Source organism: Ailuropoda melanoleuca, chromosome X (genome assembly GCF_002007445.2).
Source record: "Ailuropoda melanoleuca isolate Jingjing chromosome X, ASM200744v2, whole genome shotgun sequence".
In the NCBI taxonomy this organism is placed as follows: Eukaryota; Metazoa; Chordata; class Mammalia; order Carnivora; family Ursidae; genus Ailuropoda; species Ailuropoda melanoleuca.
In genome coordinates, this window is record NC_048238.1 from 13,361,583 (window position 1) to 13,387,498 (window position 25,916).

At 43.1% G+C, this 25,916-nt stretch overlaps 2 protein-coding genes across 4 annotated transcripts in view; one reads left to right on the forward strand and one right to left on the reverse strand.

Moving 5' to 3' along the window:
* CTPS2 (CTP synthase 2) overlaps positions 1-25,916 on the reverse strand; it is a 97,413-nt gene that overhangs the window by 33,901 nt on the left and 37,596 nt on the right. For all 3 annotated transcript variants that reach the window (XR_004622355.1, XM_011226114.3, XM_019800614.2), the window contains one exon: positions 1,775-1,871. Coding sequence is in view for 2 of the 3 variants with exons in the window: in XM_011226114.3 (XP_011224416.1) it covers positions 1,775-1,871 (97 nt within the window). In the remaining variant the exon portion in view is untranslated. The remainder of the gene's footprint in view (positions 1-1,774; positions 1,872-25,916) is intronic.
* S100G (S100 calcium binding protein G) lies at positions 11,288-15,015 on the forward strand. Its single transcript, XM_002920143.4, has 3 exons — positions 11,288-11,318; positions 11,685-11,828; positions 14,911-15,015. Exons 2-3 carry the CDS (start codon positions 11,694-11,696, stop codon positions 15,013-15,015), a joined length of 240 nt encoding a protein of 79 aa, XP_002920189.1. The 5' UTR covers positions 11,288-11,318; positions 11,685-11,693.

Sequence of the window (25,916 nt, forward strand, 5' to 3'; positions counted from 1 at the left end):
AGGGCTGTGGTGGGGGGGCAGTGATAGCTAAAGGAAACCGGGATTCTTTTTGAAGTGACAAAAATGTTCAAAAAGTGACTGTGGTGATAGTTGCACGACGCTGGATACAATAAGAAACAGTGAATTGTATACTTCTAACAGATGAATCGTATGGTATATAAATTATATCGCAATAAAGCTATTTAAAAAAAATTTTTTCAAAGCAGGCCAAAGATATTTTATATATATATATATATTTTTTTTTTATTTGACAGAGATAGAGACAGCCAGCGAGAGAGGGAACACAAGCAGGGGGAGTGGGAGGAAGAAGCAGGCTCCCGGCAGAGGAGCCTGATGTGGGGCTCGATCCCATAACACCGGGATCACGCCCTGAGCCGAAGGCAGACGCTTAGCAACTGCGCCACCCAGGCGCCCCCAAAGTAGGCCAAAGATATTAACTAGGCAACAAGCTCTTAGTGTGGTTTAAGATTCATGAAAATCACCGACGTTAGTTTTATGCCTACTGTAAAGAAAAACAAACCCTAACTCAGTCTTATTTCTATCAAGACAGATCAAAATTTTCAGTATTTTGAACACAAGGGTCCTTTCTAAAAGCTTAGTACGATGAGCACTGAACCCTTTACAGAAGATACAATTTTAAAACATTACATTTCTCACTAACCATTTTTTTTGTCCCTTAGGCAACTATTAGAACCAAATTTCAAAGGATTTGAAAACATCAGAAAGCTGAAGAGTCACTGCTAATATCCAAGAAGAGAAAAAATCCTTATATTCTTAAAGAAAAAAATCACTTAGAGAACAATGGTTTCTTATCCAGAGAAAGTAGAGAAATGTGTTGAAACTTTTCCTTTTTAAATTTCATTCTTACTAGGAAGCTTTATACTCCTTAGAAGCTGCTTCTCATCCATAAAGGAGAAACTCATATTCCTGGTCTTATTCTTCTTCAAGAAGGCATTTTTCTAAGATATGCTTCTAACCTCACGGGAATGATGCTGGACACCCAAGACACCTGGGTTCCCCTTCTCTCCTGCCAGCCTTCTCGACACCTCGCACGTTCCCTTTCGTCACACTTTCCGCCCGCCCGACTGCGTCTGCAGCCCGCAGCGCAGTGCCTGTGGCACACAGGAGGCACTCAAGATATAGTTATTGAATTGAATTCAGGGCCTTGGGGGTTTTCTCACTTTAAGTTATTCTCATATAATATGTGAATCTATGAAAAAAAAGTTCCACACAAATTTGAATAACCTTATCAAGAGTAGATGAGCACATATCAGACGGCAAGCCACATCAGTTTCCTCTCCCCTTGCTGAAGCTACTGGGGGAACAGAAAATCTACTTCTCAGACATAACTGCCCTCCTCCTCGTGAACTTCGTAAATGAGTGGAAGTTCGTAAACCAGTCCCCCATGAAACAGTTAAACAGGGAGCTGCTCTCAGTGTAGTGGAGAGAAGGGTGGATTGGAAAGAACTGAGTGGATCGGGGGAGCATCGGTAAAATCACAAAGCAGCCAGGGTGTCGTGGAGATCAAATGAGAAGGGGTTGCTCACAGGTGTTCTACCAACCCTGCCAGGGAGAGGAATCTGGAAGCAGGAGGACCCGCAAGGGCATGGGGTCGGGGAGTGGGCAGGTGCAAGGAAGAGTAGCAGCACCAGGGGCTACTGGAAGGGGAAGCCGGAGAGGTGGAAGGGACAGGGTGAACTCCAGAGGGCTCGGGCTGCGCAGAGCCATGCCGACCACACCCGGTGTCGTAAAACCAGTGATCAGAGAAACTTACTTAATATTGAATTTTCTGTTTTGAAAACAGTTCTTCGGATTCCCAGCCTCATCGTTCCTCCCAAATTGCCGGGGTTGTGTTCAGGCATATCAATCACCTTAGAAAACAAAACAAGTCTGGTTTTGCCATCTTATACGAATGTCATTTCCCACATTTCAAGCTTTACTTTTATCTTTATTTTAAGATTTTATTTATTGATTGGATGGAGAGAAAGAGCACGCGCACAAGCAGGGGGAGCAGCAGGCAGAGGGAGAGGGAGAAACAGCCTCCCCGAGGAGCAGAGAGCCTGATGCGGGGCTCAATCCCAGGACCCTGGGATCATGACCCAAGCCAAGATAGACACCCAGAAGACTGAGCCACCCAGGCACCAGGCACCCCCAAGCTTTTTAGAGTCATGATCATGGGGTAAGGATGTTCCCTAAACAGTAAAACCTGATCGTTCCTTCCAATTTTCTTATTCAAATACAGCCATGCTTTACACACCCCTCAAGGTATGCTTCCTTTTCGTCTCGCCTTCTCATCTTTCATTCAAATCACTTGTAAAAAATTTATCAGGAGCTTCTTTATGACCTTCCTCCTGTCATTACTCAAGCTGTCAGTTCCAGGCAATGTTCACACTTCAAGTTCTGGACTTCTGGGACCTCTCACTTTGCTATTCACATCCCTCCCCCACTGCCCACTTCATTCCCTAAAGATTCTCCATAAGCAAATCTGCCAAGCCTTGTGGGAAAGTACACCAAAGATATTTTTTTTGTAGAAAACCTTAGAAGGAGTCCTTTAAACAAAAAGGGGGGTAATGTCATCCATTCTAGCACATTCTGTATGTCGTAAACTTAAGGGCCACCCTGGATCTCTCCCTCTTCTTCATCCCTCATGTCCAATGTGTCCAGTCCTATTATAACCCCCTCCAGACTTCCGGCATCCATCCACAGCTCCAACCACCACCCAAACCACAGCCCCTCACCCGGGCTACAGCCAGAGCTTACCAAACGGCTGCCCCGAGTTCACATGGCCCCAGTCTACCCTGCACAGTGTAGGCGAAGTAGCTGTATTTCCCCAGCTTGAAATTCTTTACTGCATGGTATCCGCCCAGCCTAGTCCTCCAGCCTTAACATCCCGGACCGTCCCTTGAGTTCTGGTCAGTGTGGCCTTCCTTCTGTTCCTCCAGTGCTTTCCTCCCACCATGGGGACTTTGCATGTGCTGTTTCCTCTGCCCAGAACATTTCCCATTCCCCTATCTTCCTTTCTGAAATTAAACCAGCTCCAACCTTGAGAGCTTAGCTCAACTATCCAATATGAACTCCTACAGGGAGCTAATATTCCCAGGCGCCATAGCCTAGTCAGGAACCCCTATCTCTGCACCCCTCCCACAGTGCCTCCCTCAGTTCATGTCTGTAGAGTGCTTTGTGTGTCAGACTGTACATCCTTGAGAGCTGGGCCAGTGCCGTTTTTCCTTACATGGCATTCCCAGCCTCTCGTAACTATGGAACAGGCCCAGGTACACAATGAATGAATGTATGAAGGAAGGAAGGAATGAACTCAGACCAAACAATTTCAGATTTATCTTTATGATTACTTCACAGAAATTCAGAAATACATGATTTTTATGAAATGCTCATTCTCATAAGTCATTTCTCTGTTTTCCCAGATCTCATGGTTCCATTTCATCTGTTGTTTTTTTAAGCTGTTAGACTATAGTTGGGCAAGTTAACCTGTTCTAATGGAACTGCTCAGGTTTCCCTCTTATAAAACCTGTCATTCAGTTTTGTCCCCCATATCTTAACTGCCACGTATTATCTATAGGAAGCCTGGACAACTAGAACTTCCTGAGGTCAAAATTTTCCCAGAACTTGTATGATCTTATCAGCACTCCAGAACTTTCCAAGCCATTTGAACCCTGTGATCCAAGGACACTCTAAGAATCACGAAGAGAAGGGGTGGAGAAAAAACTTGATTACTCCCCTTGTTGGATGGAGCGCACAGGTCTGAAGTGCTCTTTGCCTTGGCATCTCTTTCCTATCTTCTTTGGTTGGCTAATTATGGCTAGATTAAGTATTACTGGAGTGAGGTGAGAGAGGGCATTAGCTTCCAGTTCTCAAAGCTGAGCTGCTTACAAAATGCCCAGCCCCTTATGCATTTTCTAGGAAAGGGCAGATAAGACTGCACTACGCACCACAGCCTCAATCTTCGCTTATGTTTAAGACAACCTGAACCATGTAGGAAGAGCACAGTGATAAACTCCCCCTGGTTTCTCAGAAGTGTTCTGTGATTGTTTAATCCACACTTACTTCCTGTGTTGGGTTCTTCTGCCCAGGAAGAGTCTCTGAACGTAGTTTGTGCACTTACTGGCTTGCTTGGTCTTCAAGAAATGTTCTGCTATGAACCACTAAGACAACTCAAATGACCCACCTGAGGACAGGAAACGTGCCTTACTGCTTACTTGAGATGAACTTGGCAAACACAAGACCAGAACATATTTTCAAAATAAAAAAGCAGTGGGCACAGGGGTGGCCTGAGGGCGTTAAATATTCCTCCAACATAAATGGAAATCTGGAAATCTCTGAGAGAGCAATATGAGAATATTACTTAAAAACATGGAGGTAGGGGGCACCTGCCCGGCTCAGTCAGTAGAACATGTGACTCTTGATCTTGGGGCCATGAGTTTGAGCCCCATGTTGGGGGTAGGGTTTACATACATACATAAAAACAATAAAACATGGAGGTAAATATCAGGAGAAACAGCTGGAAGATTGAGGGTGGCAGAGGGGGTGTGAAGATTACTAAATATTTTCATTACAGGCCTTTTGGAACATGTTGGCTTTGTAAACTTTGTGCATAGTATTATTTTAATGAAAATACAAATTTAAAGCCCAAACAGTGAAATATATTATTTTGACCTTCCACTAGGGTATTAGTTCACATTATCCCTGCTGTTTCCAGAAGCAATAACTATAACCTTCTCCTGAAATGATAACACAGAAAGAAATCCCAAGGAATAGCAGCCACAGTGATCCTCTGATTAAAACGTGTTAGCACAGGGGCGCCTGGGTGGCACAGCGGTTGGGCGTCTGCCTTCGGCTCAGGGCGTGATCCCGGCGTTATGATCGAGCCCCACATCAGGCTCCTCTGCTATGAGCCTGCTTCTTCCTCTCCCACTCCCCCTGCTTGTGTACCCTCTCTCGCTGGCTCTATCTCTGTCGAATAAATAAATAAAATCTTTAAAAAAAAAAAAAACGTGTTAGCACAGAAACCAGTGGAGAAGGCAAAGAAAACGTCAGAAAAGATGGGGAAGAGGAGGGAAGTAGCTTTCCAACACGGAACAGTGTCCCGAACATCAGTGAAAGGCGAAAAGCAGAGCGAGAATGAGCGGGAGAGTTGTTGTTCTCTCTGGTCTGGCTGAGGAGGCCTCATCCGAAGATGCTTATCAGACCCTCAGGCAAAGGACCCCCAGGCCGGGCACAAGCTGGTGGAATACAAACACACTGGAAGGGGAAGGTTGGGGAAGGTAGAGAACACAGTTCATTTCTGGCCAAGTCGGGCCCAACCAGCTGCCTTCAATTACAGGTCCCTCCCATGACNTAGAGACAGCCAGTGAGAGAGGGAACACAAGCAGGGGGAGTGGGAGAGGAAGAAGCAGGCTCATAGCGGAGGAGCCTGATGTGGGGCTCGATCCCATAACGCCAGGATCACGCCCTGAGCCGAAGGCAGATGCTTAACCGCTGTGCCACCCAGGCGCCCCAACACAGTTCATTTCTGGCCAAGTCGGGCCCAACCAGCTGCCTTCAATTACAGGTCCCTCCCATGACCTCTGAAGTTGGCAGTATGACCGACTGCCTCTCGGGTTATAAGCAACATGATTCAGCAGCAAAATTAAGGAAAACATCTTTGTGCCTGGTATTCCTTCCACAAAATGCCTGAGAGACATCAGTTTCAAAACATATCCTTTATCATTACTGGGGTAGTTAAAAAAATAAAACTCTCAGGGCTCCTGGGTGGCTCAGTGGGTTAAGCATCTGCTTTCGGCTCAGGTCATGATCCCAGGGTCCTGGGATCAAGCCCCAAGGTGGGCTTCCTACTCAGTGGGGGGCCTGCTTCTCCCTTTCTCTCTCCCTCTACCCCTCCCCACCTGTGCTTATTCTCTCTCTCAAATAAATAAATAAATAAAATCTTTTTTAAAAAAATTTAAAAACCCTCAAATACGCTTTAGTTTTAATCCTGACATTTCCAAAATACCCTAGATTTGCATCTAGGAGGAAAAATGCCTCTTCCATTGCAAAAGGATTGTCTTGGCCTGCTCTGATTTTGCCTAAATACTGCCTGTCGTTTGATTCCCACTACAGATCTGTCCTTTCTTGGAACGGAGCCAGCCATATAGCATAAGAAAAATAAAAAAGGGTCAATAAGTAACGAATGCTGGTGGTGATTAAGCTTTAGATGCAGAAGTATCACAGAAGGATAAATACAGCACTAATTAACCTTTACTGAAGTTTCTGCAGCCCACGATAAAAGTGTAATGGGTTCAAGACTGGGTTCATGCGTCCCACATGCCTTAACAACAAAGTCTAGAGAAGTTAGGTTCTCTTATCAAAGATGAAATTCCAGTGCATGAGGTAGGTCAGCTTCCCTCCTATCCCTCGCCATTGGACATTTCATCTGGGGACACTGAAAGAGCTTCCCACCCCCCAGCAGGCTGTTTCCAGTCTCTTAGGCAACACACAGTGATTTTTCTCAGACTTTCTAGTATATTCCTCAAGTATTCTTTACAAGGATTTCCCCAACCCATTCCTTTCCTCCTGTCCATTAGTTTTTTCTGCTCATTTTTTTTCAAGCCTGCTTCTGATTTATATTCTTGATGAGTCATATTCAAGTTGTGCACAAAGTATGACCCAGCTGATGCTCATAAAGTATGAACTCATTCTGTGTCACACGCTAGCTCCAGTAGCCTCCATCACTGCAGAGCGAATCGACACTTTTCCTCATGTGGCGCTCGGGTTCCACCTCATTTGGGAACCCAGTCTGGCTATGCTCGCCTCACGTGTTCTAACCTATGGTTTCCACCTTGGCCAGAGAGGTCCATTGCTAATGGCTCCTCTGCTCCCCTCCCCACAACCCCTCTACATGTATATTGCCTCTTCACTACTTTTCCTAAAATGCCTTCTCCCCACCATTCCACGTAGGCCCATGTTTTCGGGGCACCCTCTCGTTCTCCTTACTGGCCCAAATTAACACCATGCTGTTATGCTCACCCTACCAAATAAATCACCTATACGCTGTGAATTCATTTTGAATTAGTCCTTGTGGTAGGCTGAATAACCCCCACAAAGAGGTTCATGCCCTAGTCCTTGGAACCTATGAATAGGTTACCTTACATGGCAAAAGAGACTTTGTGGACCTGAGTAAATTAAGGCTGTTGAGTTGGGAAGGCTGTCTTGGGTTAGCTGGGTGGGCCCAATGTAACCACAGGGTCTTTAATTTTTTTTTTTTAAGATTTATTTATTTGACAGAGAAAGAGAGTGCATGAGTGAGCATGGGAAGGGATGGAGGGAGAGGAAGAGAGAGAATCTCAAACAGACTCCACACTGAGCACAAAGCCCGATGAGGGGCTCAATCTCACAACCCTGAGATCATGACCTGAGCTGAAATCAAGAGTCTGACGCTTAACTAACTGAGTCACCCAGGTGTCCCTTTAACCACAGGGTCTTTATAAGACGGAGGCAGGAGAGTCCAAATGAAAGAAGGAGACAGGTGACAAAGTGGTGGTCAGAGAGAAAAGAGAGAGCGACTGGAAGATGCTAGAAGCTGGAAAAGGCAAAGAAACAGATTCTCCCCTAGAGCTTCCAGAAGGAATGGCAGCCCTGCCTACCCACTTTATACTCTTGAGTTCCAGGACTGTATGAAAAAAAAAATTGTGCTGTTTTAAGCCACTAAGTTTGCGATCATTTGTTACAGAAGCCAGAGGAAAGTAATATAGCCCTTCACTGTACACAACCTTAACCCCCTCCATCATTTCCTTTACGTGCCTCCTCTCATTGGCTCAAGGGTGGGCTCATCAAGCACAAGGACTGGATCTTTTTCTCTGTCTCCACCAGAGTTCAACACAATGTCAGGTTCCAATCAAGTACTCTATAATTAAATCTCCCCGGATTTTTATCAGAAACGGATAGAGCAGACTAAGGGACTGGTGGGCGGCCAAAGAGCAATGGAGGGGTCTTTGAGATGCTGCGGATTGTCCCGAGCTCCAGGTGGATCGTTTCAGCATTGGGGAGGGGAGGAACAGTGCCCAGCTCTGAGGCATGGGCACCGCTGAGCATCTCACCCGATACAGAACTGTTATTTCCCTGCCTACCTCATCACCAGCAGCAGGATGACGGCATCCACACTGGTGAAGGCACTAAGCACTCCCATAAATACCTATATATTTTCTAGTCTTTTCAACTCATTTTCCCAGTAAAAGAAAGCCTGCATTACTTCCATCAGAAAAAGAACATTCTTATACCTTCAGCTGTGAACGTAACACTTAAGTCCTACCTCTGGGCCTCACACTAACGTTGAGCAGCTCTCCTCACAGAAGCCCTCCTCCTGAGAGAGGGAGGCAGCATGGTGGCTGAGGGTGCAGCCTGGGCCTGGACCAGAATCCCAGCTCTAGCACTGCCCAGAGCTGTGACCTTGAGCTGCTCCTTGAACGTCTCTGTAGACTGGAGATAACAGCAGTACCTGCTCCACAGAGGGTGCTGTGGCCAAGGGCAGCACTCAGCCACGGGAAGAGCCAGCCCTCCATGAGAAGAAGGTGAAGTCAGTGGTAGGGCACAGAGTAGGCAGGCAAGGGGAAGATGTCACACAGCATTTAGGGACAGCTGTGCCTTAGTGGTCAGGCTCTTTTCTAAACCTCAGGATCAAAGACAACACAAACCCAGGGTAGCACTACCTGCCCATTTTGTTTTGCAGGGCCTGACGCTGACCCCCTTCCAAAGGTGCTTTCCGAGGCACTGCCCGCTGTGGACTTCGAATCGAATAACACAGCTATGGACACCTGTGGTACCAGAGCTTTGCAAATAAGTTACTGTTGGCTTCCCTTAGAAAAACTTAAGTCTGTCCAAAGATCAAGCAATTGAATGGTGAGTGATAAATAACCTTTGCCTCTCCATTTTTCCATTACCAATCTTGTGCCTGTCATTTTCCCCCTTCTCTAGTTTCAAAATGCACTCTTTTGAACACACCCTGTGTTTATCGCCCGTCTCCATATATTTTTAGTTAATGTTTCATGAGAATATCTATTGGTGGATTTCATGTTTCCCACTGCAGGTTTATCCTCACACTGGAGCCCCTAGGTTAAGAGAAACAAAAGAGATGAGATGTGCCTGGAAGAGGTGAGCAAGTGAAAATTTAAAACCCACGGGTCATTTTTCAAGTTCTGTTAGTGTTTACTACAAGCGTAAGTTCTGAGAACAAATAGCATTGGACCTCTTTTATTTATTTTTTTTAAGATTTTATTTTTAAGTAATCTCTACACCCAACAGGGGGCTCGAACTTACAACCCTGAGATGAAAAGTTGCTTGCTCTACAGACTGAGCCAGCCAGGTGTCCCAGCACTGGACCTCTTTTAGTCACAGGTTCTCCCTTGAAACTGTAGATGTGAAGCCTTAAAGACGTAACATATATCTGTCCTATAATACAGTTATTAAAATTATAGTTAAACATTATACAGTTATTGAAACCATTTCTTCAATATAGACTCAAAAAATATAACAAGTGCCAGGTTGAGTTTAGCTCACAGGTGGTAATTTGAGAGAACAGATGACTTAAGATACTATTTCCACATTTGGAGAGATTTGAATTTGGCCTGTGATAATGGCATTGTGGTTGTATAGAAGAATGTCCTTGTCCTTAGGAGAGAAGATGCTAAGGTATTTCGGGGGAAAATCAGTCTGCAACTGATTCTTAAATGAATGTGGGCAAAAGGTAGGTTGGTATTCACCGACTACTGCAACTTTTCTGTAGACTGGAAATCTTTTAAAAGGGCGTTGGAAGGAAAAGATATTTTTTGCTATGATTGTTCAACAAAAGCCGACTTCCTCCCAAGTAAAACAGAGCATAAACATAAAAACACCAAATTCTCTAAAATCTTGATGAAAATGCATTGCCAAAATCAGAATCTTTTTGCATAAAATCTTACAACTAAACCCAGAATCCTTATCTTTACTCCAAGAGGTGAGCTCATATATATTCAATACTGGTGAATACCAAAGTCCAAGAATATGTAATAAAAGCAAGAATAACATATACAAGGACAGTGAAGGCACATGGAATGATAAATGCTCAGGACTGGTGGGAAGTTTTTAAGAAACTATTAAGATTTCACATTTGTTCTCCGAGGTAAATAAGGCTCTAGAAGTTTAGAACTGAAAAGCGTCAGAAAAAATACAGTCCAATAGTATAACGCTCAATTTATACACGACATAATGAAGGGTCAGAGAAAATTATACAAGCGTGGAAGCCTGCAAGTATTTAAAAGCTGATAAGAGCTCTTAAAGTCAATCTGGAAAACTTTATTGTGAGTTACAATCAGTATTAGATTAATGTCCTCTGGAAATGTCGTTGTTCTTTCATGGAACTCTTTCAATAGAAATAAATTTAGTCTCCAGCTTTAAATCCTGGCAGGTCCACAAGTTTGAAGTATTTCCAACTGAATAAAAGTAAGTCAAGTGTTTTCACAAGTTTTTAGAATGATCAACAAAATATATTTGGGGAGAAACAAAGTTGTACACCTGAAACGAATATAAAATTGTGTCAACTCTATTTCAATAAAAAAAAATTCATATATACATATATGTGGTAAGGAAAGGGGTAACGAGAAACAAAAAGGTATGGGAAAAACAAATAATGAAAAAGTTGAAAAATTACCATGCTACTTGGTAATCTTGCTTTGCTAAATAAAAGCACAAATTATTGTGTATCTTCTCCCCACTTCCTAAGCATGCTTTTCAGTGATACTTCTGTGCATTCATTCATTCATTTAGTTATTTGAATATTTAAGCACCTAATCTATACGAAACATTAGAGGGACTTCAAGGGCCATATTGCAATTTCTTAAACTATAGAGTATGAACCATCCATTATAGCATTTCTTTTTTCTGGATGTGAAGAAAGTTATTGTTTCAAGCCTAAATACGAACTAAACTAAAAAATATCCAACCCTCCACAGTTAAGCTTTCTGAAATGTGAAGAGTGAGCAAATATCATAATGTCACATTGGAGGGAAAATACAATGTAAGGGGAAAAAAAAAATCCAAGTTTACTCTTGGGACTCTGAACCATTAAGCAACTGTAGAGGTGGCCATTTATTGGCTCTTGCCCTTAATTATGAGGTTCGTGCAGTCTTAAGCTTGGGTTTCAAAAACCATTAATAATTACCCTTAAATGGCAAACAAAAGGAAAATTTCATAATCAGGGTGGTGTGTCTGTGAAGACTATAAAAGTCAGGATCCTGCTCAACTCTTTACACTCCTACTCGGTTCTTCTAGCTGCCTTGCTGCTGGGCAACCAGGTAAGTGTAATTTTCATACTACCTGGTACTCCTTCTGCTTCCTTCCAGAATGGTGTGAAAGATAATGGTCAGGAGAAAAAGTGGGTTTGTGCCATCTAAAGATATTACCAGTAATTTTGAAGCTAAAAGCTGTGGTCAGCTTTCTTCGAGACCACAGCCTACGGAGCACAGACCAGGTGCATAAAAAGTAGAGAATGTCGCAATTTCTAATAAAAGGGTTTGGCTCCAGGGACTGCCTCCTCACAGATGGACTCTAAAAACAGACATTTAACATACTAAGATGATTAGTATTAGGCACTACAGTGGCGGCAATCATCAGTATAAAACTCCACTTTTTGGTGAGTTCATTTCTTTCCCAATTTACAGGCCACCACAATGAGCGTAAAAAAGTCTCCTGAAGAACTCAAGAACATGTTTGAAAAATACGCAGCCAAAGAAGGTGATCCAGACCAGCTGTCGAAGGAGGAGCTGAAGCTATTGATTCAGACGGAATTCCCCAGTTTACTGAAAGTGAGTGCGCCACCACCACGGAGCCCGGAACGAGGCCTCAGGGGGTGAGGAGGGAGGGGAGGGGAGCAGAGAAGAGAGGACGCAGGAGAGGTGGAGGGATGCAGTACTGAATGCGGGGCACTGTCTGGGGCAGAGCACACAGCGGCCAAGGCGCGGGCATCCCTTGACTAAGGGCCCTTGAACGTGTGTTTTCTTCCCTGGTGGCAGGCCACATCTCAGATGGCAAGCACTTAGAAAGCAGGGGCCAAGCCTTCTATGCCCCATAGCCTGGGCACAGAACTCCCCACGACCAGCCAGAGGAAAAGGAAGCAATGAGTGCACTTTCAATGAAGCTAGGCCTGGAAGACCCAAGTCTTCCTGGGTGGTCACCAAGCCAACACGCTAAGGCCTTCGGCCTGGACTCAGCACCCCCAGGACAGGCTTTAAGGAAAACAAAGAGGTGTGCAAAATAATATTAGTTGGCTTTGGACGGGCTTCACCATTATAGGTAGGGTCTGTCAAGAAGACCATAGAGAAAACCCACTTTCCGCTGACAAATTGCCATCTGGCGACGTCCATTAATATTTCAAAAGCATTTAAATTTGTGTTAATTTGTATTAAGCACCTAAATCTGTGTTAATGAGGCAGCCATACATTTCTAAACAACTTCCAGGAAGGGATTAAATCTCTTGAGCCACACAGTTTCTCCTCAAAACCGTCCCAGAGATGTCCAAATCAAAGTGCATCTTGAGGCAATAATAGGAGAGAGAGGCGGGCTGATCCTCCTTTGCTCCAATACACTTTTCTCTCCTTCGCAACTAAAAGCCATCTGCAAAATGGAAACGACCATGCGACTGTTTCATCCGCCTTGGTCACTATTTAGCTGTAACTTCAGAAGAAACATTTGCTAACCAAATTTTAACCAGAAATGTCGCTTTTACCAGTATAACGTGGGAGGAGGTTTCTGGTCGTAGTTGTTGACGTTTCTGGTGTTAGTACTAAAAAGTGGCCAAATTCAATAACCTTATAATCCAATCTCTCCTCATTTGCCTATAGTTAAAATACAAAATAACTTTTAAAAACAGGTTAAAGGCACTAGCAGAAAAGGAGACTTAAAAACAAACAAACAAACTTTCCTGATTTTTATTTTATTCACTTACTTTTAAGTAAGCCCTATGCCCAATGTGGGACTTGAACTCACCACCCTGAGATCGAGAGTTGCGTGCAGTACCAAATGAGCCAGCCAGGTGCCCCAGAAAAAGAGACTTTTTAATTAAAAATTAAGACAGTTTCCTGAGAAAGATTAAATTCTAAAAAACATTCTGAAATTTTTCCAAAAGGAAGAAAAATAATAATAGGAAGGAATAATAATAATTAAGAAAAAAAAGAAAAAGAAAAAGAAATAATCTGACAGGAAAGCCTAGGCAGTCTACTCAAACAAGTTGTTTTAAAAGGTAAGACTGGGAGCGCCTGGGTGGCACAGCAGTTAAGCGTCTGCCTTCGGCTCAGGGTGTGATCCCAGTGTTATGGGATCGAGCCCCACATCGGGCTCCTCTGCTGTGAGCCTGCTTCTTCCTCTCCCACTCCCCCTACTTGTGTTCCCTCTCTCGCTGGCTGTCTCTCTGTCAAATAAATAAATAAAATCTTTAAAAAAAAATAAAAAAGACACTACAGGAGTAGCACTAGTCAAAAGGGAGTCAAGCTTAACATGATCTCTCACAACATCTCAAGCAGTGATTCTCCAGGTGTGATTGGTCCTGGACCAGCAGCATCAACACCACCTGGGGTCCTGTTAGAAGTACAGATTCCCAGGCCTAGTGTATCAGAAACTCTGGGAGTGGGACCTGTCAGTCTGTATTTCCTAAGGTCAGCAAGCCCACCTGGTGACTCTGCTGTGCACCAGGTGTGAGAACCACCGACCCAGTCATGTGCAGCGTGTAGAGGTGGGCCGCAACCCGGGGTCTTAGGAAAAACTGGGGTTGATCCTAGTTAAGGCCTTGAGCTCTAGAGTCAATGTTTACACCTCCAGCCCCTGTTTACCAGCTGTGGGCCCTGGAGCCAGTTAGCAGCTGTCCCGGAGCACAGTTCCCTCCTCTGTAAAGGGGATCCCCTCCTCTAGGGTAGTTGGGAGCAGTGCACAGGCTAGAGGAAGCCCATGGCACCGTGCTGCCTCAGGTTACATAGACCAGCTCCCAGGAAAACCTTGGGGCACGAATCCTCAACTGTTTGCGGGCCATGGGCTCCTCGGCAGTCCAGTGAAGCCTTCAGATTCCTTCTCAAAAGAATGTTTTTAGAGGCATAAAGAAAAATACTTAAGATGACACAGAAAACCAATTACTGTTGACCCTTCTACAACATGGGTTTGAACTGCATGGGTCCTCTTACACGTGGATTTTTTTTACAGTACTATAAATGTATTTTTTCTTCCTTATGAATTCCATAATAACACTTTTCTCTAGCTTACTTGATTGTAAGATACAGTATTTAATACATATAACGTACAAAATCTGTGTTGATCAGCTTTCTATGTCATCAGGAAGGCTTCTGGTCAACAGTAGGCTCTTAGTCATTACGTTTGGGGGGAGGCAAAAGTTACCCTCATATTTTCGACTGTGTGAGGGGTTGGTGCCTGTAATCCCTGCATTGTTCAAGGGTCAACTGTATATTAAAACACATGTTATTGATATTAAAATGATAAATGTGTGGGGCACCTGAGTGGCTCAGTCGGTTGAGCATCTGACTCTTGATTTCAGCTCAGGTCATGATCTCAGGGTCCTGGGATCCAGCCCCGTGTAGGACTCTGTGCTCAGCAGAGGGTCTGCTTCAGATTCTCTCTCTCTCTGCCCCTCCCCCTGCTTGCCCATGCACACACACTCTCTCTTTCTCTCTTGAAATAAATGAAATCTTTTTTTTAAAAAAAGATAAATGTGTGATATAGGAAAAACCAGGTATCCAGTTCGGTGACATGGAGCAGCACGTAACCGAAACCTCAGCAGCCTTGTTGGAACACAGACCCAGCATCTCTAATTTCAGAAAATGGATAGCGGTAACTGATTCATTTTTCTCTCCTCTCCCCTTTCCCATCCTTCTCATCTAAAACCAGGGTCCCAGCACCCTAGATGACCTCTTTCAAGAACTGGACAAGAATGGAGATGGAGAAGTTAGTTTCGAAGAATTCCAGGTGTTAGTGAAGAAGATATCCCAGTGAAGGAAAAAAACCAAAACAATATATCATCATTCCAACCACCAAATGAAGAGTACATGGGATGCGGCCCCATTCTATAGGCAATCGCAAATGTCTCTGTTTAATTCTTTGCAATTAAAATGATCTGGCAGTGAGGTCCAATTATTGTTAATAAAGAAATTCTTAGACATGTCTCTCCTTGTCAAGTACTGATCCCCATGTTTTAATAGACTTGAAAGTAACCTTAGTTTAATGCATTTAATTTTATACCTTTTTTTAAATTTTATTTTTTAAGAAAGGCTGAGAGCAGTTTCATGATCTTCACCAAGACTGCAAAGGTAGTGTCAGAGGCTTAGAAAGAATTCTGAAGTGCCAAACCAACGTCCTTACTCCAGTCTTCCATCAAAATAGCCCTGTTTCTGCTCTCCCTCCCCAGCCACTCAGTGCTCACATCATTTCCAATTTCAACTCTAGTAAACCGCTAGTGAGGAGCAGACTCCAAAAAATAGACACTTGTCTTTAACGTCACCTCCAGCACTCACTGTGTTTTTTGAATCAATGACCCTCTCGGGGAGTAAAAACATTCCGGGACCAAGTGTCAGTTCTGCTCCATCACTGAGGGGGTGGCCTTGGTTTTAGCATGGAATGTGTAAAATAAAAGGGACAGGAAGACATAGGGCCCTCCCAGCTCTGGCACCCCATGCTGCTGGGACTCTCAGGATCTGAGAAACAGCTAGCTTGCCTCAAGTTCCACTTGCTGAGTCCAGCTTGGGGGAAGGAGGGAAAAGGAGTGTTGGAGAGGAATTTAACCAAAAAAAAAAATTACTTCTAACCCTACCACCAAGAAACAAAGGAGATTTTTACACACAGCGAGGAAATCTTTAAATGCAATCTGTATCATTCCATTACCACCAAGAAACAAAGGAGATTTTTACACACGGCAAGGAAATCTTTAAATGCAATCTGTATCATTCTAATTTGATACAAGAGCATTTTTATTGCATCAAAAGCCTTAAACATTTCTAATGACTCATTATACTCCACTGCAGGGATACCCCATAATAGTCTTAACTATTTCCCCATTGTGGGACATTTCAATTGTTGCCATTTCTGATTCTTCTGAATAATGCTATAATGAATACCTGTTCATATCTCTGTCAACATACCACATTTCCTCAGGAGAATTACTGAGAAGCAAATGTCTGGGTCAGAGGGTAATGAATATTTTTATGGTATGTGAAACAGACCACCTAATTGTTTCTCCAAAAGATTGTATTGATTAAAAAATCTACAAACAGGCAGGAAAATGCCAGCTGCACTCTCCAGACAGCATTAGTTGGTCTCATTTTAACAACTTTATTAGTCACAATAGTGCATATCTTTTATTCATTTCTAGTTTTAATAGGAATCCCCCATTATTTCCCCATTGAGTTCACTGTCTGATATTGGTTTGTAAAAGATAATCTTTCTCTTGTTTAACAAGTCCCCTTCTGGGGCACCTGGGTGCCTCAGTCAGTTAAGTGCCTGCCTTTGGCTTGAGTAATGATCCCAGGGTCCTGGGTTGAGTCTCGCATGGGGCTCCCTCCTCCTTGGGGAGCCTGCTTCTCCCTCTGCCTCTACCTCTCTGTCTCTCATGAATAAATAAATAAAATCTTTTTTTAAAAAAAAGAAAAAGAAAAAGAGAATTCCCCTTCTCCAGCCGCCTGGGTGGCTCAGTTGGTTAAGCATCAAGCTGTTGTTTTCGGCTCAGGTCATGATCTCAGGGTCATGACATCGAGCCCCACATCGAGCTCTGTGCTCATCGTGGAGTCTGCTTCTCCCTCTCCCTCTGCTCCTCCTCCCACTCATGCTCTCTCTCTCCTTCTCAAATACATAAGTAAAATCTTAAAAAAAAAAAAAAAGAACTCCCCTTCTTTTCCTAGTTTGGTATGAGATTGTGAGCAGGAGGGTTTAGGTTTTGTAGATTGCCTACAGAGCATCTATGGTGATATGGCGGTTCTCTCTTTTGTCTGATCAATATAATGCATCAATCAGTTCAATCCCCAGGACAAACACACTGTCCAGTCATGATCGATTATTCTTTAATGCTGTTAAATTAGCCACTCTAATATTAATTTTATTTAAGATTTTCACATCTTTGGGGTGCCTGGGTAGCTCAGCCAGTTAAGCATCTGCCTTCATCTCAGGTCATGATCCCAGGGTCCTGGGATCAAGCCCCACATCAGGCTCCCTGCTCAGTGGGGAGTATGTTTCTCCCTCTCCCTCTCCCTCTGCTGCTCCCCTGCTTGTACTCTCTCTCTCCCTCTCTGTCAAATAAATAAAATCTTTTTTTAAAATATAAGATTTTTATATCTTTATTAATAACCAACATTAGTCTATAGTTTTGGGTCTTATTTTTTGTTTATGGGTGTCTGCTAAGCTCTAATATCTAGGTCATGCTAGCTTCCCATTTTAGCCTATGTTCTGGCTCTTAATCGGCCCCTCAGAGTATAAATATATGTTACCTCTTTCCACTCCACCATGTATAAAGCAACTACTATGGGCAAGGCATTACACAAGATGCCATAAGAGATAGAAATTTCTAGACCTCTGAGATCCTAAGTTGGCAAGTCTGGGATCAGGTCAGGAAAAGGCTTGATTGCAAAAGTAGTATTTCCAACTGGGATTTGTAGGAAAAGCCTTGAGGGGAACCTTCAGGGAAGGCGCAGCACTGGGCTATCTAAAAGAGAGAAAACACGGGGTGCCTGGCAGGCTCAGTCAGAAGAACATGTGATTCTTGATCTCTGGGTCATGAGTTTAAGCCCCACACTGGGTGTAGAGATCACTTAAATAACTAAATATTTTTTTAAAAACTGAGAGAGAGAGAAAACACCCCAAGTACATACATGTGTAAGTACCAGGCAGTTCAGAAACACACGTACTACGTTTTGGGAATAAAGAGGGCATGCTGGCTTCAGATCATGAAAGTGCTTGGCAAGGTCAGAAAGGGAGTAGAAAGGTGTAGGAGTCATAAAGTGATGCGAATGTGCTTCGGGAAGATGAGGTGGCACCAATAAAGAGGCTGCAAGCAGCGGGGAGTGGTCACAGAGTGGAGGCTGGGGCTAGGCAGGAGGCCTCCAGGGCAAGTGGGGCAAACTGGGAAGGCCTCAAAGGAATGACGGCAATGCACAGGAAACACCTGGGAGAGATGCCTTCTCCACCTGGCTAAGATTTACTGACTTGGACAAATTATCATTTGAGGACCTTCAAGAAGGGTAAAAACGTATGGAGTGTTGTATGTAGTATGGGTGTATGTACATGTCTCCTTCGTTGGCTTTTTTGGCCTAGTTTCCAACATTGATTTCATCTGCCATACCCAAAAGGATTCGCCTGAATTTCCTCTTAAATCAACAGTACTTTGTCAACCACAAAACTTCAATCCTCACTAGACTGCAGGTTCCATCAGGGCAAGGATTTTTATCTGGTCTTTCACTGATGTACCCCCAACTCTAGCTCAGAGCCTGGCATATGGGACAGGTTCAAGAGCTATTTGCTGAATAAATGATTCTTGACTATCCAGTCACTAAATCTTGTTGATTCATTCCATAAAGCTGCTCTACCAGCCAGATCTTTCTACTCTAACTCCTGCTCCGATCCAGCTCCTTAGACCGCAGACTGAGGCTGCCTTAAGACTCAACCAAGTGCTGTGCCCAGAGTCTTCTCTCCCCTTTCATCTCTCTCAATCCCAGGCCAGCTGAATCTTCCTAAAGCACTCATTCTATTGGAAAGTCTTCAGCAATGAGTAAGGTATTTGCATAGTATGTCACAGTTAACAGGTAGTATCTTATTGGTTCCCTAGGGCCTCAGGATTAATTTTGACACCGATACTCAAGGACCCCCAGAAATCTGTACCAATCTCCTTTATTTCCCTTCACTTCCCTACGGGAGCCGCATGCTTCAGCCAAGCCACTCGGTATTTTATGAGCAAATCCTGGACATTCCAGCCCCTCCTCTCTATGAAGTCTCCAAGCCTTTGCCAACCTTCCCTTCTTACTCTAACCCGCGGTATTTTTTCCAGATTCTGGATTCTACCTGCTCTGGGTGATACTGTGGCCACCAGATCCAGTGGCCATGGACATTTAAATAAATTAAAATTAAATAAAATGTAAAGTTCAGTTTCCTGGCCACACTAGCAACATTTCAAGCACTCCATAGCCCCCACATGGCTAGTGGCTATCATATTGGATGGCACAAATACAGAGCATTCTATCACAGCAGAAAGTTCTAGCTGACAACACTGCTAGCATTAGTGTGGGCACAACACACGTACTGCCCATATATTTGGTTATATGTTTCACCAGCATATGTCTTGAATCCCCAACGAAACTGCAAGCAGGGTTGTGACAGCAGTTCATTTGTAATACACTATATTTGGAACTGCACTTAAGTGGATAAGCTGTAAATGTACAGTGACTTTTTTCTTTTTAATAATCTCTTTCCACTAGCATCCAGTTATTTCTAATGCAGAAAAATCTTTTAAGTGGTTGAAATACCTATTCCTAAGGCATTTCCCTTTGAGCTCAAGGTACAAAAACCTTCAAATACATTAGCTCTGAAGTACTCATTTAGTCATTTATTGTTAAAATTATAGACTACCCTTGTGATTCACTAATGGGGGCTCATTCCAAGCACTGCACTCCATCTCTTTCCAAAAAGTAGGCCCGCATAAGGGGGAGGCTTGGGTGGAGAAGATGCCTTATCCTTTAGGCGGCCGCCATCATGCCTGAAGAATTGTTATTTCTCCAGAGAGAAAGCAGTTTCTATGGCTAACAGCCTAATATCAACTCTGAACCTACTGCCCCCACAGAGACAGGATTCAAAAACTATTAGGCTCCCAAACTAGTCCATAAAAGGCTATTTTAGCCATAGTACAGCTGCCTTCTCGACAGCTGCTCTGATGGGAAGAAAGTTCTTTAGCTCCAACATAGCTCCAAAGGACTTCTGTAAGACTGTTTTGTTAGTTGGAGATGCTCACTCAATGTTCTAAATGCAAAGCAGCCTTCAAAATAATAAAAAGTCGCCTGAAAGGTTACTCTGTGTGGCTGTCTGGGTTTGTTTTAATGCCTCTTAATTTGCTTTCCATATAAAGTTGGTGAAAAAAAATAACATGGAAGAAAAAACATTCCAAACAGCTTCATCTAGAGGTAGGAAAATGTCATGTATTAATTATGCCTAATGTGTAACAGAAATTACCCTTCACCTGAATCGACTTTTAATTAGATGTAACTATGCCACAGATCCGCTGTGTTGAATGCGAAAGTAATTTCAACTTTGAAAATCCCTGGATCAAAAAAGGGATAAAAGAAGTCCTATTTATGATAACTAAAATTGAAATAGTATCAAATACCACAATCTCAAATGTCCATTTACATCTGCTTAAAATGCTTCAAATTCCTCACTTTTCCTTACCAATACCTTTACCCAAGTATACATGTGTGTACTGATAACTGAAAGTGGAACACGGATTTTGTTTTCCAAGTGCTGTATCTTATGGAAATTCAGGGGTTTTTTAGTTACTATTTTCAATAAACAGAAAAGAAATGCTAAAAAATTAAGCATATCCACATACCTAAATATTGGATTGAGATCATTCTTCCTACATATGTCTCAAAACCCAAAAATATTCTAAATATAGAGTACACAATGCCATCAACTATCCTCCACATGAACTGGAGAGATCTGAAGCCAAATTCAAGGTCAAGGGTGTCAGCAGCAGCCATGTGATTGATACAGACTCAGAATGCAAGTCACCCACAGCTGTATTCCTGGTAAGCCCTGTCCAGAAAGCAGGTAAACCTACTTTGAAGCAAGCCAAAAAATCAGACTTGCTGTAGAACCCTAAATATTCAGGAAATTCCCAGAGCCTGCTATTTCACCTTGTAGATTAAGCAGAGAAATGACACAATAAAATAAATTTTATTCACTCTCTCCTGGTAGTCCCAGAGTCTACCTTCACTCTTAGAGAAAATCTATTTCTCCTTTTGTGTGTATAAGAGATACCTTCTCTTAGATATCTCTCCCGGATGCGGAGACGTCTCTACTGCGGGAAGACGCATTTACATGTAAAAGGCAAATCTCCATCTGTAAGGGTGTCTCCCACTCTGTACCAGGAAGAGGAGCAGGACTAAATCTCCAGAAACTCGTTTGAATGGAGAAAGCATGGATTAAAATCTGCATCACGATCATACCCTTGTTTACTGTGTTTTTCCAGGTAAACCCCCATAACTGGCTCCCCACACCCAATATCATCTTTTGTCTTTAGCCGGAGAGGTTATTTAACAGGATGGTTTGGGCCACGTGGGGGAGTCACTCATTTTCCTGGGTTTCTCCCATGTATACCAGAGGTATATATGTTATTAACTTTCCTTGCGGAGCTCCTGGGTGGCTCAGTTGATTATGCCTCTGCCTTTGGCTCAGATCATGATCCTGGAGTCCAGAGATCAAGCTCCACATTGGGCTCCCTGATCAGTGGGGAGTCTGCTTCTCCCTCTGACCCTTCCCCCTCTCATATTCTCTCTCTCAAATAAATAAATAAAATCTTAAAAAAAAAAAAAAGCTTTCTTTGTTTTTGTCCTGTTAACCTTTTATGACAGACGGGTCTCAGCCAAGATCCTAGAAGGGAGGACGAAAGATTATTTTTCCTCCTCCACACCTATGAAACACATTTTAGCAGCAAATATACCCTAAAGGAGGCTCCTGGTTTCCGAATTATTTACTTTTTTAGCTGGAAGGGCCAGAATGACCATTACCCACTGTAAGTCATTGTTATTTGCTCAAGTTTAAGCAATTTCCCCAGGCTGCCTGGTATCTGCTGCCTGATGATTCTATTCCCTTAGCCATTCTCCTTAATAGGACTTCTCACCATCAGCACAAATGCTGCCTCTTAAGGCTATTTTTCTCCAACAAACTGATCGCAGGCCATAAAGATGTTCAGTAGCAATTAGGTTTTATTGTTCCCATCTCACTTATGAGTATAGAAGCTATCAAAATGCAAAATGTACAGATCCTCAGACTTAGTAATTCCCCTTCCAGGAACACATCCCATAGAAATGTGCATGCACGGGCCACAAGGACATATGTACACAGATACTAATTTGCAACATGATTTAAAGTAGCAAAATAATGGACAGGACCTAAATATTCATCAGTATGAGACTGGTTAAATAAATGATGCATACAGCAGGGAAGCATGTGGAAGTTCCCTGTGCACTGACAGGGAGTGATCAGCGCAAAAAACAAGGGGGCACAGTGTCTCAAGCATGCTAGCCAATGGATTTGTTAAAAAGGAAATACATAACCATATATGTGTTTGGGTACAAGTGTGCTATCACCCACACGCGCGCGCGCGCGCACACGCANTTGTTAAAAAGGAAATACATAACCATATATGTGTTTGGGTACAAGTGTGCTATCACCCACACGCGCGCGCGCGCGCACACGCACACACACACACACACACAGTGCAAAGAATAGTCCGCAAAGACTTAAGCTTGCCAAAGCTATCTAACAGTGGCACCTACTGGTCAAATCACTTCCTACCACCCCCCCCCATCACTCCCTATCCCAAAGTATTATCTTAGGAAAGAAAACCCATGATTTGCCTGCACAGCCATTTCAGCCATTAGTCAAGAAATATGCTTATAATAAAGCTTCATAAGGAACTCTTCACTAGTATTAGGTCTTCTGAGCATAGGACTTAAAAGTACCATCTGGCTGGGAAGTTATGGTTCATTATGGTCTGAATTGCAAGCTATAAAAAGAGTGAAGAATATCTCTATATCCTGCCGTGGAGTGATCTCCAGCATATAATGTTAAGTTAAAAAAGCAAAACAGAAAAAAATGTGCAGAGCATGCTACCATTTATCTAAGAAGGAGAGGGGGTTATAAGTAGACATATAGGTTTACTTGTATTTTTTAAATGGAGAGATAACCTATGAAAGAAAGAAAGAAAGAAAGAAAGAAAGAAAGAAAGAAAGAAAGAAAGAAAGAAAGAAAGACAACCTATTAAAAAATACAATTAATGACTACCATAAAGGAAGGGAGGGAATAGGATGGAGGAGAGAGGAACGAAAGTGGATTTCTAAAAATCAGCGGTTCTCAATGGGGGCTATTTTGCCCATGGCCCGAGGGGATCTTTGGCTGCAATTTTTAGTGTCATAATTGGGGGTTGGGAGGAGTGTACTACTGACATCTAGTGGGTAGAGGCCAAGGAGGCTCCTGAATATTCTACAGTGCACAGGACACCCCCCACCACAAAGAATAATCCAGCCCAAAATGCAGTAGTGCAAATTGTATATGCAATGAGGGACTTATGTTTACATAAAGAACTCTTACCTAATAATACAAAGACAAATAACCCAGCTTAAAAACAGGCAAAGGACCTAAACAGACATTTCCCCAAAGATGATATACAAGTGGCCAATAAGCCCATGAGAAGATGCTCAATACCCTCAGTGACCAGGGAAATGCAAATCACAGCCACAAGGAGGCACAACTTCACAGCCACTGGGATGGCTATAACCAAAAAGACAGACAATAATGGGGCATCTGGCTGGCTCGGTCAGTAGAGCATGCAACTCTTTTTTTTTTTTTTTTTTTTTAAAGATTTTATTTATTTATTTGACAGAGATAGAGAGACAGCCAGCGAGAGAGGGAACACAAGCAGGGGGAGTGGGAGAGGAAGAAGCAGGCTCATAGCAGAGGAGCCTGATGTGGGGCTCGATCCCATAACGCTGAGATCACACCCTGAGCCGAAGGCAGGCGCTTAACCGCTGTGCCACCCAGGCACCCTGAGCATGCAACTCTTGATCCCAGAGTTGTAAGGTCAAGCCCCATGTTGGGTGTAGAGATTACGTAAAAATAAAATCTTTAATGGGGCGCCTGGGTGGCACAGCGGTTAACCGTCTGCCTTCAGCTCAGGGCGTGATCCCGGCGTTGTGGGATCGAGCCCCGCATCAGGCTCCTCTGCTGTGAGCCTGCTTCTTCCTCTCCCACTCCCCCTGCTTGTGTTCCCTCTCTCGCTGGCTGTCTCTCTCTCTGTCAAATAAATAAATAAAATCTTTAAAAAAAAATAAAATAAAATAAAATAAAATAAAATCTTTAAAAAAAAGGAGAGAGAGAGGCAATACCAAATGTTGAGGAAGTAAAGAAACTGGGAACCCTCATATACTGCTGGTGGGGATATAAGTTGTTGCATCCACTGTAGAAAACAGTGGGACAGTTCCTCAAAAGCTTAAACATACAGAATCCACATAACTTACAATTCCACTCCTAGGTGTATATACCCAAATGAAATGAAAACAGGTCCACACCACAACTTGTATACCAATGGTCATAGCAGCATTATTCATAATAGTCAAAGAGTAGAAATAACCCAAATGTTCATCAATGGATGAAAGGATTAATAAAATTTGTTGAGTCCATCTAATGGAATATTATTCAGCAATAAAAAGAAACAAAGTACTGGCAGATGCTATAACACAGACAGACATTGACACCATTATATTAAGTGAAAGAAGTCAGTCACAAAAGGCCACGTATTGTATGATTACATTTACATGAAATGCCCAGAATAGGCAAATCCACAGAGACACAAAACAGATTAACGGTTACCTAGAGCTGGGGGTGAGAGTAGGTTGGGGGTTTCAGCTAAGGGGTGTCAGGTTTCTTTTAAGGTAATGAGAATGGTCTGAAATGGATTGTGATAATGGTCGCACAGATCTGTGAATATGCTAAAAGCCACTGAATTATGCACTTCGAATGGCTAAATTTTATGGTATGTGAATTACATCTCAATAAAACTGTTAAAAAAAAAGTGATCACGGGACATGGTGGGGGGGCAGTCGGGTACCTGGGTGGCTCAGTAGGTTAAAAGTCTGCCTTTGGCTCGTGGTCATGATCTCAGGGTCCTACTCAGCAGGAAGTCTGCTTTTCCCTCTCCCCCAGCTCATGTTCACGTATGCTCTCTCTCTCTCTCTCTCTCAAATAAATAAAATCTTAAAAAAAAGAAAGAAAAGAAAAGAAAAGAAAAGAAAAGAAAAAAGAAAAGTGATCATGGGGCACCTAGCTGGCTCAGTAGAAAGTACATGCGACTGTTGATCTCGTGATCGTGAGTTCGAGCCCCAAATTGGGTGTAGACATTACGAAAAATAAATAATAAATAAACTTAAAAAAAACCCATCACAGTGGTGAGGTATGCACTCTGACAGAGATGGGCACAAGGCACAGAAGGCAGAGGCAAGGAAACACCGGAGGTCAGGGCAGCCTTCCCAGGATGAAGAGGAAGTTGTCAGTCATCAGGTTTGGTTTACTTTTTAAATTAAATTCTTCATTGGTTTCATTGAGATTGCAGGGGAAGGAGGTTGCAGGAACGGGTACATCTCAGGTATGGGGAATCTCAGGATACATTTAAAAACATCGTTCAGATTGTTCAAATGTAAGTCCTAAGCATGGCAGCGACAGGGACACCTCGACTTGAATTACAGTAGTCCCCGCTTCTCCATGGTTTCATACTGTCAGAGGGGCGGCATGGCCCGATGCTGCCACATCATCTCACCCCACAGGCATTTCGTCAGCCCACATCATCACAAGAAGGGTGAGGGCAGCGCAGTAAGATATTTTGAGAGACAGTGAGAGACCACACTTACATAACTCTTATTATAGTATAGAATTATAATTATCCTACTTTATTATTGGTTATTGCTCATCTCTTATTGCGCCTTGTTTATGAATTAAACTCTACCATAGACATGGAAGAGTAGAAAAAAATAGAGTATATATAGGGCTGGGTACCATCTGCAGTTTCAGGCACCCACTGGGGGGGGTCTTGGCACATATTCCCCACGGGTAAGGGGGGGACTACGGTAACAAAGCCGCAGGTGACAGAG